Source organism: Pseudonaja textilis, chromosome 2 (genome assembly GCF_049901715.1).
Source record: "Pseudonaja textilis isolate UNSWEBS1 chromosome 2, rPseTex1.2, whole genome shotgun sequence".
Lineage (NCBI taxonomy): Eukaryota > Metazoa > Chordata > Lepidosauria > Squamata > Elapidae > Pseudonaja > Pseudonaja textilis.
In genome coordinates, this window is record NC_141991.1 from 60444616 (window position 1) to 60461406 (window position 16791).

The 16791-nt window shown below is 40.8% G+C and overlaps 2 protein-coding genes across 6 annotated transcripts in view; one reads left to right on the forward strand and one right to left on the reverse strand.

Moving 5' to 3' along the window:
- Positions 1 to 734, forward strand: part of LOC113453795 (semaphorin-3D-like) — a 41041-nt gene extending 40307 nt beyond the window's left edge. For both annotated transcript variants that reach the window (XM_026725258.2, XM_087924033.1), the window contains one exon: positions 146 to 734. In XM_026725258.2, coding sequence (XP_026581043.1) covers positions 146 to 577 — 432 coding nt within the window. In that variant the 3' untranslated portion in view covers positions 578 to 734. The remainder of the gene's footprint in view (positions 1 to 145) is intronic.
- A 1921-nt stretch (positions 735 to 2655) lies between these two features.
- Positions 2656 to 16791, reverse strand: part of RAD54L2 (RAD54 like 2) — a 74690-nt gene continuing 60554 nt past the window's right edge. For 2 of the 4 annotated variants that reach the window (XM_087924045.1, XM_026725272.2), the window contains exons 17-22: positions 16520 to 16695; positions 14940 to 15136; positions 14143 to 14339; positions 13321 to 13410; positions 10717 to 10809; positions 7338 to 9164 (exon numbers count right to left, since the gene is read on the reverse strand). In XM_087924045.1, coding sequence (XP_087780171.1) covers positions 8179 to 9164; positions 10717 to 10809; positions 13321 to 13410; positions 14143 to 14339; positions 14940 to 15136; positions 16520 to 16695 — 1739 coding nt within the window. In that variant the 3' untranslated portion in view covers positions 7338 to 8178. Of the gene's footprint in view, positions 5788 to 7337; positions 9165 to 10716; positions 10810 to 13320; positions 13411 to 14142; positions 14340 to 14939; positions 15137 to 16519; positions 16696 to 16791 lie in introns of those variants that run through there. The other 2 variants (XM_087924047.1, XM_087924046.1) reach the window with 2 other exon arrangements.

Below are 16791 nucleotides of genomic sequence, written 5' to 3' on the forward strand. Positions count from 1 at the left end.
TTGATGGGCTGCACGAGCGAGTTGAGCTGGATGGATACTTTAGATGCAAGCAGAAACCCTTTGATAGCGGACTAATACTGCAGGTTTTTCTTTCTCTGTGGCTGTACTTGGCAAGCAGATTGAATATTGTCTGGTTCCCTTGCAGGTTGAGAACACAGGTCGCTTTTCAATCTTAGAGCAAGGGCTGTTGATTAATCAGCTGACCCAACAGGATGCTGGGCTCTATCAGTGCCAAGGAATGGACAGCTCTTTTTCTCAAACCCTTACCTACTATAAACTACGCATCATAGGGCAGCAGGCCATGGAGGCTGTAACCTCTAAGCTTGGCAAGAATGCAGAAACCAAAGGGAACCACCACAGTGGCCTCCCTCCCGTGTCAGGCCTTCAGCTTCCTTACAAAGGCTACTCCTGGGCATCTGGTACTAATTTAGTTGAATTCTGCAACGCTCTACAACAAAGGAAAAGACTGAGACCCAAAGTCTGGACCTCAAGGTGGCAGCAGCATCCTTCAGAAAGCAAGAAAGGCAGAGTACGTCGACAGCCTGGCTCCTCCAGGCGAGAAGAAAGGCCAGTCTGAATTCTACCTCTTTGACATGAGATCTAAATGGGCTCTCTAACTAGATTCTATGGGTCTCTTAACCAATTCAGTTCCATCAAGGCACACTTGTAGATATTTACTGGGGTGTTCTGTGCTCTCCTGCTTCAAAAATAAAAAAGCCAATCTCTTCTTCCCTCACCTGAAATACTAGGTGTTACTTTTTTCCTCCTCTTGGGTAGCAAAGGAAACTGGACCATAGCAAGGAACATGGTGGTCTCAGATCACACTGACTGATTGATGGCAAGGTTATTCCCAAGTGTGAAATGAACAAGAGGGCTTTACCCACTTGTAGCACCTATGTGGTACAGTCCTCTTCGTTGTCTTTTTCTAATAAAAATAACCATTACAGAGTGTGGCATCTGCTTTTAATAGAACAAGGTCTTCCCCTTGTAGGATGGAATTCATCTGAATTAGAGTTATCTAAGTTGGGCAACCTTGAAAAATCCAGTAAAACAAGTCTTCTCCAAAAATAGAAAGTTGAATATGACTAGGAACATGTTCTAGGAGTCACTGCTGGCATTTCACCTACTTGTTTCTCAGAGTACAAATGAGAGACTGCATAGGAGCAATCTGGTGTAAGGGGGTCCTCATCACATGCTCATTACCAAGACCTCAGGTGTCCCACGCTGAAACTGTGGGATGCGGGGCGGAAACCCCAAGCTCTTTCTGGAAGTCAGTAGGATCCATTAGTCTCCTGGAACAGATCGATCTAATAGAATCTAGTTCCCTGTTTGGGTGTGGGCAGAAACAATCAGAGAATTATCTGACAGTGGCAAAAAGAGTAAGGCTATATCCTCTACTACCAGATTACATCACAAACCACCCCAGGATAAAAACTAGCGTGCAACCCCATCTATGTCTTGGATTCTCAATGACTTAAGTCAAATCCGTGGTTGCCATGAATATGTGTTGTCCCAGATTCCATATATCTGGGTAGGTTGAAGTCCTCCGCCCAGCAACAGGATCTCAGCAGTTCAGGCAGAATATGGGCCATGAAACGTCAGCTTCTGATATCGTTGCTGACTACTAATTGAACCAAAGTTGAAATTGGTATTGGATGACCAGATAATCAGCTCAATGCAGTGTTCTGGGTTGGGTACTGATGAGCCTGTAGGCCCATTATACCCAATGTGTCACACCATAGGATAGTGATATGCACCACCGCAACATGAGGCGAAGGGAAGTAATTTAAATGTATTCTTTCCTATTCAAGAATCAATTTGGAAAAATCCCTTAGCAGAAAACATCTTCCAACTACCCTTTTGTAACACTGAAATCCAAGTTCTACTGGTTTCTGAGTATTTGTTGCCAAAATAATTGAGGGGAGAGATCCTTTCTTATCCCTCAGAAGAGGGGGAGGGGAGGAATCTCTGAGCACAGACATCATATATCTGCCTGGTTCATCTTCGCAGAAGGGAGAGAATTGTGCCTACAAATATTAAAATTCTATTAATATGGGGAAAAAATAGTCGAAGTTTTTCATTATAAAGCCTTTAAAAATCTTTTACTAACACTTTACTTCACATAAATATCAATGTAACTACTTACAGATGACACATGATAGTCCATGAGTGGCAGAAGTTTTGGGTTTCCAAATTGCACTTCAGATCTGGTTTAGTCAGTTTGGTCCATTTCCAATCAGTGCAACTCAAATTAGGCTTTGAACCAAATCTTTATAATTGATGGAAATTCATATATAAAAAAGAGTGATGGAACTTCAGTCTCTTAATAGTGTAGGTTGGTTGGTTGTAAGGTCTGATTACAATACGCATTTGTGTCTTAAATGTTGCATTCTGTCTAGAAATTAAGGCTTTAACTAGATTCAATTAAGCTAATAAATTAGCTAATTAGCTAGTTAATTGTGCCTGAATATCACTGAAACCAATGCAAGAAGTTGTTTGTGAAACATGCAAATTCATGTTGTCAGACTATTTTCTCCTTTCCGTGAAAGAAACCTTTAGGAGGGAAAATTCAAACTAATTGCAGACCAAAATTACCAAATCCTTCACAACATTTGAAGTTTATTTTTTTTAAAAAGGAGAGACAGTTGATAGGCATTATACCAACTTACAATTTATTTATTTTTTTTAAAAAATGACATGAAACACAAGTAAAAATAAATACATCATATAAACAACAAAATTGATCAATGTCTCTGCTCTGGGAGATTGGGTGAGCACATCCCATTGGACAGAGAGAGGAGGGAAGCACATACCCCATGCGTGCAACCAGCCAACCAACTGACCCTGCTACAGAAATGTCTTTTTATTTCAACCACAAAGCACAGGCCACAAACTAAAGGCAGAACAAAAAACAAACCAAGAAAACCATTCAATTCATTTGGCTCCCCTGTACAAACAGATTTAATGGAGGGACAGAGAACATAAAACAGGGAAACTAATAATATAGGACCCAAGAAGCAATGCAGCTGTGGGCCAGCTGTTAGTGGTCTTGTTTCAATAAAGAGCACACACACAAAAGGACTCCTTCTCCCTCTCTGCCAGCTCTGTTTCTATTTCTGTTGGTCTTCCCTAAATTTGCAAATATCTCCCCTACTGCTTTCCTGACTGAGTTACAAGGAGCAAGCATTCCCCAAAATGTCCTTCTAAATCCCTAGACTTGATATAATATGGTTCTGGTACTAAATAAGACACGATTTTGTTTTAATCTACTGGTGTATATTTCCCTTGGTTTAATGGAGCTAAGATCAACCATTTCTCCAGTTTAATAATTATATTTACAATGCCAAAATCAGGATTTCAGTGCAAATATATGTAATTCTAGTAAATTTTCATTCGACTTGAGATCTTGCAAGAAGCATTTGCACTGCTGCCATCAGTTACATAATTCGGATAGAACAATCAATAGGATCATTATTTTATGAGAGGAAGCTTGCATATTCCTGGGATTCCTTGACAGAGGTTGTAATCAGTTTTTTTTCTCCTTAAAACTGTCCCCTATATGTCCCTACAACTGTGTCCCACAGAATGCAGTACCATAGGAGCACTTTAATATCAAACCTGTCCTCTCTGGTTAGCGCTCCTCCTAATTTCCGTATCTTGGTCACACGGAGAGAGAGAGAGAGAGCAGTTATTAGCATGCAGACATGTGGGCAATGCTTAACATGGTTGGGGAGAAGCCATCCAGTGTTATCCTCACCAAAAAATAATTCATCATAGGAAATCTATGTCTAAACAAGATGATCTTTTGTTAGTTTTAAATTGTATACTGCCAGAATTGGAGTGAAACTGAACGTAGTAGCAAGGTCTGCAAAATATCACAGTTTAAGGTCACCTCTTTACCCTAAGCATTTATTAAGGGGATCAAGTGTTATTTTGTACCACACCAACCTGGTACGGTACTGTTGCTCTAAAGCGCAGAGAAATATTGCAATGTGTGGTTTATCAAGGAAGATCCAAAGATTACATGCAGATCCGAAACATCCGAGGAATGCAAGAACCTTCCTAAGTATCCCAAGACCTTAGCCAAGCACATCTAACTGTACCTCAGCTCCACCTGTAAATTCAGAATACATGTTTTCCTCCTCGTTTCTTTCGTGGTCTGAAATTTAGCAGTGCAAATTGCACAGATCCTGGCAAGTAGATCTAACAAAAAGCCAGCAAGGGGAGGAAAAATTATCCTTGAGATAAAAGGAATAGTTGAATTCAAGAGATCTCACAACACAAACACATAGGCTGCTTCTGAGCAGCCACTACATTCTTGGAAAATACAGTGCATCAAGGAAGAGACCATTCCGACATTGTACTGTGCTGTTCTGACTCAGCTCCCAAGTCAAGCATTCTCTGTTCTTCACAAACAAGGCACAACAGCCACCCTTTGTTTCTAGAAGCCACACCTTCCTAAGGATGGTGAATGCGTGGGAGAATTCATATGTGAGAAAGAGGGTGTTTTTGAAGCTCTCTAGAAGCAAGAAAGGTGCAAAGCAGACGAATGAAGCGGTCTTCATTGCCCGTGGCAACACTCTTCTCTCTTTGCAAGTGCTGGGAATGCATTTTAATCTCTAGGAGACCAATTACATTTAAACCCCTATTATTAGGAAGGAGACACAGGTCAGGCACTTGCTGAAGTAGAGGAATCTGCCCCAAATGTGTTTCTTTCCAAAACTCACGGAAAGTGGCTGGTCTCACTGAAGATGTGTGTATGTTGGGGGGGTGAGGGGTGGAGGGAGACCCCAATGGACCCTGTCAGTGGTAGAATTATGTTCAAGCAATCCACTAACACAAACATTTTAGGGGAAAGAGAAAGGACAAGAAAGAAAGAAACAAACAAAAAGAGAGGGAGGGAGGGATGGAAAGAGAGAGAGAGAAGAAAGATGTGCACAGTCAGACTTACATTTTTATACTTTTCTCACCCAAGTACAAAAGCCAATTTTTAAAAATATTGTATTGTTAAAATCTAATAATAATCCAAGAGATGCGACATTGCCATCCAGTGGTCAGACTAGTAAATTACAGGTGTACACCATTTCCTACAGCTAATACTTTATCTTCCATTCCTATTTAAAAGATGACTACAGAGCCTGGTCTACTTAATCACAGCTGTATCTATTCTCCTAATCAAACATCCCATATTTTACAGTAAGGATGTCCTCAAAGCCTGTCAAGTCTGGTGACTCTTCTGTGCTTGGATATAATGTTCAGAAGAGACAAGAGAATCTAGAGACAGCAGTCTGACGTTAATAGTATATAAAAGGTATCAGCTTGTCTTGACTGCCCCGTTTCTCCATGAAGGTCAAGACAGGAGCTAGTAGGATTACTCAAGTTGTTATCAGCTCTGCTGCCCAAAACTCACTATACTGAATATTGGGTCTGCCTGGAACCTGAAGGAGGAAAAAAAAAATCCTTCACCAAAAACTGCTTAGCTGCTTAGGCCTAAGCCCCCTTGCCTATAGCCAGCTCCCAAGTCAACCTAGAGGGTTGCAGTTTACAGTACAATCAGTGCCGACTTTATTTTGCATGAGGTGGACACATACAAATCACAGAAAGGGCATGACTCACAGACGTACCAAGGCCAAGTCTTTGGAGAAACTCGAATGGACACCATCAGTTAATTTGCTTTGTTATTTTTGTGGGGGGGTTGTGTTTGTGTTTGTTTGTTTTTTTAATCCCATGGTGCATCCAAAGACAAGTTGTCCAGAAGTTTGCTCAGAACCCCTCGGTTTTCAACTCCTAGGATATGTTAAAGAAGAAAGCACTATTTTAATGTTTTTATTTTAAAATAATTAAAGTAATTTGCATAGCTAACTTTAAATCTAAGGCTTCTACAAATGGTGAAGTCAGGCCTGACAGACAGTGCCCAGTTAGCAGAGAAAAGTAGTCAGAAAACCCAACTTTACATGCTTTTTAATGGTACATAAAAGTATACACATACACACAGTCGTACTCACGCAGCGCTTTCTCTCAGAATCATTTCTGATTCACAATATGAAAAACAAGTAGCCACGACCTCTTTAACGAAGAGGCCTAGTAGGTCTTTTACAAGGTGAGAGCAAAGGCTCGAGTTTCACATTACCTCCATTCAAATCACGTGGAGTTCAAACTACTTTTCACGGAGAGGTATAATGCACGAAAGAGAGAAAGTTCTTCGTGATGGGGGCGGGGTGGGGGTGGGGTGGGGAGTCTGGCAATTTTAGCCACTTCAGTGGATCCACTGTTCTTCTTTGCAGCAACCACATCACCAAGGTAAGGTGAGAACAGGATCTGAACCACTCTCCTGGGAAGGTTTTCTTAGCGATGCTCTCACAGACTCCTTGTCATGGGGTGTGCAAGTGCCTCATCCCTTGTCTTTGGAATGACAATGTCTTATATAACACCGATTTACCCGGTGTAATCTTTTAAGGACAAAAGGGGGTGGGGATTAGTCCATCACCACCACCCCGCCCCAGAGGTACCACCGTCTCCCTTTCCTGCACAATAGAGAGGAAGGCAAATGTTGACTTCTATGCCAAATCTCTGCAACTTCCTTCTATTGTTAAGCCTTCTATGAAAATAAATGGCTTCTCCTTCCACACTTCTGTGGCAACGTATTATAAAAACTTGGGCCAGATACTAGCAACAATATAGAGGGGACTTTCCTCTGCAAAGCTTTAGCTTTTTTTTTTTTACTATTAAACCACTGGAATGGCGGGAACCTAGTTTAAAAAATGTCCGTGTCTCTGACTGATGAGAGTCACTTCAAACACCAACCTTCCTGTTGGCCACTGTAAGGGGAAAAGCTAGAGAATAAACAAAGCTCTAGCCAAATAATGCCCCTGGCCCCCAGTCTCCCCAATGTAGCACAGGGGTGGGGGGGTAATTCTGCCATGGCCCTATAACATACCCCTGCATTTGTCAAGCAATCTACTTGTTGCTTTATTTCCTTCCTCAAACAGGCCAGACTATAAACAACCTAGCTGCTTTTAGCAAAGAAGAAGCGGGAAATAGCTCCCCAATAAATACTTCACTTTCATGAAATAAATTAAAACAACGGTTCTATAGAGGAGGGAGATCATCCAGTCAGTGTCAGTAAAAACTCTGGCAGCAGGTACAAGGAGTTCAAGCAAACCCCTTTAGCAGGAGGTCTACTTCATTCCGGTCAACAGAAATCTGACAGCTTGTTTCTTTTGCCAGACCTGCAGGCTCATCATCGCTTCAAAGGGGGGAGGGAGGAGCAGCAGGAGACGAATCACTTTAAAAAAAAAAAAAAACCAGCTAGATGGGGAACTGAGAAAAGCCTTAAAATGTCTCCATCAAGCACTACCTCACGAAACGATTGACACAAGTCCTAACCCAACGGTGCTGAAGAAACCAGAAGAAACTGACCCACCAATGGCCCTCCCCGCCTTCAAACGCAAGAGGTGGTGGTAGGGCAGTCCATATCTGCACCCCATCTCTCTCCAACTCCTGTCACCGCTCCACGAGGGCCTGGATGAAGGGCCCTGGGCTGATGTGCCTTGAACGCTCGGAAAGATGAAGGATTCATTTTCACACAGACCCTGCCCACCCCCTTCCCTCCCAGTCCCACCTAGACGTGACAGGTTTCCTGCTTCTTCCTTGCCCACCTCCCTCCCTCCGTCAAGAACGCAAGTCATGCTCAGGTTTCTCAGGGCACCAAATCTCCGGCTTTTGATCATGGGACAATGAACTTTCTCAGATAAGGCCGTTTTTGTGTATGAGTATTATTCCATAGACACCAAAAAAAGAAGAAAAAGAAAAAAAAATCCGCCCGATGTCTCCAGTCTAACAAAGGGCACTGAAATATTAATGGCAAGTCTTCCTTTTGGACAACACAGACAGCCTGGGAGGGAAAAGTCAAGGAGGCACTCCTGTGGTTTGCAGTGATACTTCCCTTGCCCAACTCTTGTTTCCCCCCACTCCTTGCGGGAGGGGCGTCCGTTCAATTCAGTTCCCACACAAAGCAGATCTTGGACAACTAAGCATGCCATTTCTTTTCCAGCCTCCTCCTCCTCCTCCTCCACTTCTGCTGTGTTCTAGATAGAAAATCCTGACCCCCAGAAAGGTCCGGCAAGGAATTTTTGCCTCCCGACCAAAGATGCAATCTATAAGAAGTGACTAGGCCCATTACTTCCCTGTGATTTCCATTACATCATCATCTTTGTCCTCATCCTCGTTGGAGCTGCATCCCACCTCAGAGACCTCGCGGGTGTCAAATGGGGGCACCTGAGACCGAAGGAGGCCCCCCGCTGGATATCCCGCGTGAGGTGACATGAAGCCAGGGTAGGCAGATGCCATGCTCCTGGGAAGGCTGCTGGATAAGACTGGGGATGGAAAAGGAGCAAACATCCTGGGCTCGGAGAGGAGTGACTGTGAGAAGGGCAGCGAATAGTTGGAGAGCACCCCCGTCATGGAGGGGTTTAACATGAAAGAGGGGACACTGGCGGTGGCTGAGGTAGCAGCAGAAGAACTAGCAGTGCCCGCTGTCAGCAGAGGGTCAGTAGTCACAGGAAACATCAGATGAGGATCTGAGAGCAAGCTAGGCAGCTGGTAATAGGAGGAGCCTGTGCCCATGTACAATGAGTTGCCTGCTTGGGGAGCAAATGGATGGGTTAAGTTGTGGTTTAAAGGGACAGAGGGCATGGTGAACCCACCAGAGACAGGGTACCCACTTTCGTATGGTTGACCGGTTGTTGGCAGTGAGCGTTTCTTCTGCTGCCGATGGGCTTGCTCATCTGGACCGGACGGTGAACTTGACTTACGCTTGTTCCCTCGTAAGTCCAGCACTGCGTGGCTGTCAACAGGTTGACTAGTGGCTGGCAAGGCTGAGGAAGAAGCCAAACCGTGTGTCCCTACTCGCTGCTCAGTTCCACGAGCTGTCGCGTGGGCTGCATTGTCTTTCCGAGCAGAGTATCCAGGTGTAGCATTGGTGGTGGGAGAATTGTGTTTGGACTCACGGGCAGCTGCCGCCTCTGCATACTGCTGCAGTTCGCTGATGATTTCAGGACTATCTGGTGAAATAGGCCGAGTGAGCTCCTCTGGGTTGGGAAGTTGGGGGGATGAGGCATTGTGTCTGCCATTGCTTGTGGATTCAACAGATGGACCCTGGGATCCTGCGTAAAGCAGAGTATAACAACAGGTAAGATGGAGAAAGCAACCAGGAATGGCACTAAAGTATCAGAGGAGGTCATAGAAAAAAAAAAACCAGCCTGGTTAATGAGACTGTAAGCTACTTTTGTTTTTCAGTAACTCATTTCAGTAGCAGGTGGGGAATCTAAATTATTATGGGCAGTAGGGTCTAAGAAAAGTTTACAGTTTACACTGAATGCTGGTTGTCCTCCAGAAGATAGTATTTAGTGCCTATATCCCTGCTGTTTCTTCTGAACCAATCCATTTTTCAATAGTACGTATTACAATATCCTTTTGAGCTGTATAACATGAATGAAGTCAGACATTTTCTCAAGTGATACTAAAACTAAAAGCTTACAGGCAGAGATTCCAGAACATAGCTCTTGATAAGCCGGTTTCATTGCAAAGTCATTAAAGTAAAGTCATTAAAGAAGAAAGCCAGCAATTTCCAAGAAAAGGACGGGAGAAAGGAAGGATTCAAAATTCAGTTTTAAAGCTTTTTCTCTCAACACAATTTAACAGGCTGGAAATTTGCATTATTTTGGCAAGATGGGTGATGTATACCTGTACTTTCTTTACTGTAACAGATAAATCTTGTTCCAAACTCTCTGCTTCTAGTGTTGTTCATGCAAACACTAGATCTTAGAAACCACAACTCTAAACGCTTGCATCCCTTGCAATTACCTGTATTCTAGTGATAAAAATGGAACAATATTGCTGTTGTAGTTTTTTCACCATTTGTCTTTTCATTTCTCTACTCAATTAAGGGGCTGATTTTGGCATGGGTTTTACCAATTCTCCTGTCTGCATTTGTTGCATGATTTTTGACAGAGGAATATTCAGATCAATTTTCTTTTTAACATCAGTTCCAGGCTGTCATGGGTTTGCAAAGAAAAAGCTAATTGTTTAAGTGAAGTTAAAAGCTGGGTAAAGTCTACACAGAAATATTATATTAAAAGATTTTAAAAAGTTATAAAGCATGGTAGAAATGTATTATGTGAGTTCAAAATACATTCAGTGTCCGTGATAATCAATAATGTAAAAAGTCCATAAATTAAAGATTGAGAAGCTTAAATAATGTGTGAAAGAAATAAAGTTAAGTCTGGTTTATTTAACTTCTACCATGAAAACCATTTTTCTTATTTCCTTTGTATGACTGGAATAACTCTGGCATAGATAGTTTCATTGGCTGCTAAAGAGTTCCAAAATTTATTAAATTGATAACACTTAACAAAGTATAAAAATCATAACAAAACATCCTCCTTGTAAACACATTGTCAGGTCTTCTTCCTTCCTGCTTTAACATGAATTAAAATGCTAAATGTTTATTAATCTTTATTTGTTTCAGCTTGATTCTAATATAATTTTCATTTCTCTAACTGAATGCAAATATATTCTTTTAATTAATGTCTTTTAATATCTTCTAAGGTCTGCATTTTATTACTGATGTTAGGAAAAAGCAGGTTGAATATCAATAATCCCTTTGAACGCTTTCCAAGTAAAATAATAGAAGAGACACTCAGAAACGGTGCTCACCTGAAGCAACCATGCGATGGTCTTCACTGCCCTTTGGCTTGCCAGTAGTTCGGATAGCAAAGATCCGCCCATCACTGGTCCGGATGTATGTTCCTGGGGGAGAGATGGATCATAATAATTATACTAGGCTTCCCCAGTTGGGAGATGGGTAGGTCAATAGAGCATTTTACAGGTATAGTAAGGCAGCTACTATAATTCACAACAACAAACTCTTTAACAGTTACTTGTCATTTGTCTGTCTACTGGCTAGATGGACATGCCTCCACTCACTCATCGTGTTATTTTCTAGGAATGTCTCTGGAGTCTATAGGGAGACTAGGAACATTACTGGAGGTATTAATTATGGTTGTGACTTGGGCTCTGCATTGTAGCATGCTAGCTCCTCTCCACATTTACTTATTCAAAGAATATGTAAGAATAATTTCATTCATTGGGATGCAGAATCTTGTATCAGTTACACAGGAACCTAGAAGCACAGAACTGGGAGCCTAGGAGTTGAACCATTTCTGCAGGATCCAACCTGAGTCACTTGGACCAGAGATTCATTCTTCCAAGTTTTGGATTTGTGCTGAAGCCCATCAGAGAATTTGTCAATTTCCAGGAGATTCAGAAGATTCACTAGTCTGAAAGCTTGGAAGAACAAATCTCTGGTCCCGGTGACCAACTCAATTGGATCCTGAAACATTATTCTGGGGTACGTATGTTTGCCTTCATTCACATAAATCATTTCTACATACAATAGTGACTATTAGGAAAAAACATCTACCTAACAGACCAAAGCACCTTTTGTTCAACAATAAGATGTCTTCACTCTTTGCTTAGTTCTCTAGAATCAAAATATTGCAGACCATTGTAGCAAAGTTATGAAAGCAACACTACACAATCAATAGTTCTCAAAGGCATAATATCATCCTAATAGTTTTGTAGGATGTAACTAAAAGACCAAGTGTTCAAAACTACAAGTAATATTCTCATGGGTGGTAATTTGCATGTTTAGAATGCTTAACATTACACCACAATAAGTTATGAGGAGTCTATGTTAATTACAAGCAGAAAGGATGGGATCAGTGGCTACAGTATGTGTGTGTGTGCGCGCGCGCGCATTCACACACAAACACACACATGGGGAACTGCTCAAAGTTTATTAGAATATGGGCAGTTATTTAACCTTTTCAATATAAATAAAAACAAAGCAGTTCAAATGAGATAAAAGTGCTTGATAGTTTTTCATAAACCAGAGCTAGTACAATTAACATCATATACCAAATTATGATCAATTATTTTAGGACATAATACAAAATGGCATAAATTCCATGTGGTTGACTCCTGATGTTTGGCTGTGTTCTACAGTTCAACATGGGCTATTTTCAAAGCAAATACTTCTCTCATTATCTCCCCGAATCTTTTCCAGTGAAGGCAGCACGTTAGAAGGACTGTCACTGTTGAAGACATAGAGGAATCTGGGAAGGAAATATCTCTCAAATGATAATACAACTGGTCATGGGTTGTCTAATTCCCCCCTAATGAGGTTATTGGTTGTTGAATACATTTTGTATGGAGTTACAAAATGTATTCGACAATACAAATTCATTGTATTGTTCATTTTGGTGTATTGTCCAAAATACGTACAATTAGACCTCATTTAACAAATGCCCTGTTTAGTGACCAAAGTTATGGTGGTGTTGAAAAAATAACTTTACAAGTAGACCTTGCATTTAGGATGATTGCAACGTGTGACTTCCATTTGCACACTTCACCACCAGCTTCCAATAAACAGTTAATGGAGAACTTGGCAGTAAAATCACAAGCCACAGTCATGTGATGTCTTGCTTAACCTATGATGACTTGGTTAACAGCTGAATGAAAAGTGACATAAGTCTGTTGTGGTCACATGGTATTTCACTTAGCAATTGCATCACTTAGTGACAGAGTGACAGACTGTTGTGGTCATTAAGTGAGAACTGCTTGAAAGAGTCCTTTACAACAGCAAAATAAGTAGGCCTTAGAAACAATTTACAATCAACTCTCCTGCTGCCTCCTGTAAGTGACTATTTGAAAAGGGGATTTTAAAAAGCAGCTTGGACAAGAAGCAGCATCCAATATCTGGCTAAGACAAAACTGTGAAGGTGAAAGCAGACCACTAAAATAAAGATTTCTGGCAAAAAATGAAATGTACTCTGTTACTTGCAGATCACACAACAACAATGTACAGAAATCCTTATATGGAAAGGACAAAATCTCCTTCAATCCTCCTGATAAATTTAATTCTATCTTCAAAATATGTTTATAAAAATGTGAGATAGCTAATTACACTACTGTCTTATTAAAACAGGTCAGTAATGAACAAATGTATGATCAAAAACGAATAATGAATGTGGTCCATCTGAAGCAAGGAAATAAATCTATCAAAATATGTTAATTTGTGGTAGAAAACCATGTTGAACTTCTTTACTGTATGGAGATTTTTTTTCCCCAATGGCATTTCACTTTTTGAACAAGAGATGATAGAATAGGTAGGAAATATCGAAGAAAAATAAGTAAATAAAGTCCACCCTTATCCTATACTACAAGCTAGAATCTGTAATGGAAAACTATCTCAATTACCTTTAGTCCCACGTATAATATGTATGCTTTCACCAGCGCTGATTCTTGCCTGCACATCTGTGGACGTGTTCGTACCTGGAATCACTATATCTAAAACGGATAAAATCATAGGTATGTGAATCACTGCATGAGGCTTCAAAGGGATTCAATTAAATAAAATAACATTTTCCAAGCATTTAGTTACTTTTGGCTGGGTATTATATAAAACAGAGAACCAGTATGTGTTTATATATTTTAAAAATGCAGTAGGAGAGAAAAAGCCAGCAAATAATTATACTAATGGATAATGCTCTATATTTAACTGTTAGTTCAGGAAAATGATGAGTTAACGAAGGAGGCTACAGCAGTGACATTTCAACCACTCTCCTTTGTCTTTTCAAGTACTTTGTGTTTTTATAAAAGAGAAAAGCATGTACAAAAATGACTAAGCCTTCAGCACATTTGGTAGCTGGATAGAGTGCAGAATTTTCATTAGGCACATTATGTCAGTATGACCAAATGGTTTTGCCAATGTTTTCTCTTTCATAATGGAAGAATATTCTCTATTTCCCCTAGAGCAAATATCAGGAAGATAAACATGCAGAATGAATTAAAGTAATGGCAATTGAGTCTTGTTTTAGACCTATGTTAAGACTGGGTCCTGAGCCTTAGAAATGTGTGGCTGTCCTATATAAAACACAGCAATGAAGGGTCAACATAAGATTCTGTTATCAGAGAACTAACCTCAATGTGTTCTTGACATTTTTTTTTCTCAATTCATGTTTGGTGCAATCTCATTTCCTAAGAAAAGTAGAGTACAGTGTAATCACCAAAGCAACTGACCTGTTGTGGTGACGATCTTCTGCACGAGAACACCAGCTCGTTGCAGGTAATTGATGGGGAAGTTCATAGCAGGATTGGAAACCGAAGCTGCTCCCATGCTGCCTAAGGGGACATGACGAGGCATCATCGGAATAGGGGTGGACTGAACAGGACGCACACTTGCCACTGGCCGGTCCTCACCTTTCAGGCTTGGCCGCCTACAAAGCAAGAAATAAGCCAAGGGGATTACAGCATTTGAAAGAACCCAGCAGCTTCTTTTCACAAGCAGGACCTTCCATTCCAGCACCTTGTTTCTGCTGAAATAACTCTTCCTGGATCTTCCACAAGAAGGGAATAAGTAGACTGCAAAGGAATGACCATGAGCTGCCAAATCACATATTCATTTCTCTATATGCAATCGCCTCAGGAAGGTCTTTAATAAGTGATATTATTAAACAGAAATACTTTCATGTTCTCCCACATGGTGTCAGGAATTCAATAGTAATGAATTTGAAAAATATACCTAATATCCCAGGCGGGAAGCGTGTACTTACTAAGCCAGTGTGCTATGGCCTATATGTGCTATTGGTATTTTCAGTGTTGGATTCCCCATCGCAATAAGATTCTGTTCAATGCACTCTAAGTATTGGCTTATTTTCTATATCAGCTTCAACTATTCACAGCTACCAAGACGACAATATCCTACTTTGTTTAAACCTATATTCTGGGGACCAGGAAAACACTGCCAAGGGGGGAGAAGTAAGAGATACATTTTGCTACTCCTGTTTTAGCTTCATGGAAAGGAACAAGGTACCCACCAGTTCCTTTGATTGAAGGCAGGAATATTTGTCAGATTCTGGTCAGTGGCTGGGTAATACTGAGCATAGGAAGGACGGGTGTAAGGGACAGATGCACGCTTTTCTTCTTCATAGCTCTTTTTTGCAGCTTTTTTCTCTGCCTTTGTGAGCTTGTGCTCTTTACGATCGATTAGCAGGGACTCGTGCTGGAAAGGCTCCTGTGGTGATTAAAGCATAAGGAGGTTGCATCTGAAGCACATTGGTTTACTGAAAGTATCACAAAACAGCAAGAAGTCAAACAACAATCCCACCCCGTCCCTGAACAATCAAAATAATCCTCCAAATTGTCTAATGAAACAATTAGGACCATTTTGATATTATTTTATATAATTAGCATTTAATCCCCCTTGATAATATCAGGACATCAGGTTGCTCTATCTTAGAAGTACACATTTAGAGTTAGGCCACAAATGTTTAATCTGACGTAGGAATGGGAAGGGACCTTCTCCTGCATCAGTGTATTTTTTTATTTATTAAAGATACAGATAGTCCTTGATTTATGATAGCAAATGGGATCGAAATTTCTAATGCTAAGTAAGGCAATTATAAGACACATCTGCATTGCTCAGTGACAGCAATCCCTGTAGAGCTAGTTGCAGATGTTAACCAAATCCCATGGTTGTTGGGCAAAGCAACTTGCTGCTGACTTCCCACAACCAATATCCATGGAGAAGCCAGCAGGAAGTTGCCAAGTCCAAGCCTGCAGGGACGTCCACAAATGCCAGACCTACATTCATATCCCGGCCTTTGGGAAAAAGCCAGGCCTTCATCTACAGTAGGGAACCCCAAACGCTTCAGCTCATCAGCCCTTTCATGAAAGTTTCAGATTGTTCGACCCCCCCAAACATTATAAAAAAATAATTTCATAAGTATTATTTTAACTAATAGTACTATACAACAAGAAGAATGGATTGTCCCATTGGCTTTTGGTGGTTGATACTGATCATTTTGAGGAACCCTGATCTACAGCCACTTGCCATCTTTATTATCCAGATAAATAATCAAGTAGTAAGATTGCAAAAATCTAGAGGTCAGTCCTTATGCTAGACTACAGCCATTAGTAAAGACGTATATTTTACCTGCATATTACTACTTTCTATCTCCCACACCACCCCAATCTATACTACCACCACTTCTCTCCATGCAACTTCCGATCTGATCTGGAGAATCCTCCAACTCTTTTGAACAAATGTGGTAGTCGTAATGTGAGATAAAACTAAGGAATTTGTTGCAATGGGGAAATGCTATTTACCAATGAAGTAACACTGCTGAATCCCACCTCTGATGAAATATGTGAGCAATACGTCAACCCTGGGCTTTCCTTGACATAAACAAGCACCTCGTTATATCCTGTTCCTTGAATATATTGCCTCTGATAATCAATAAGGGACAGACACAGGTAATTTGAGGAGGCACATTTTCTTGAATTTAATTTCTTGCAGGCACCATACATTCTTAATATACGTACTTTATTAGATGTAATGTTTATAGTCAATGTATTAAAATAGCATGGATATGGGGATTTTACTCTCCTTCCTAACCTTGGTGATGAGATGAGGGTACTTGAGACAGGCCAGCTGTAAAACAGATTCCTTGATCTTATTGGGGTTAAATGGAAGCTGGGGAGGCTCAGATTCCTCTTCCACAAAGTGCAGCAAGTTTTCCACCTCCCTCCTGGTAAAGTTCAACACTGGATTCAAATCATCGACAACACGATCTAAAGAAAATATACATTGATCACCAAAGAGGAAGAACTACAGTTCCTGCTTCATCTGTATTTCCAATAACATTCCCTTAACCTGTGATATTAGCA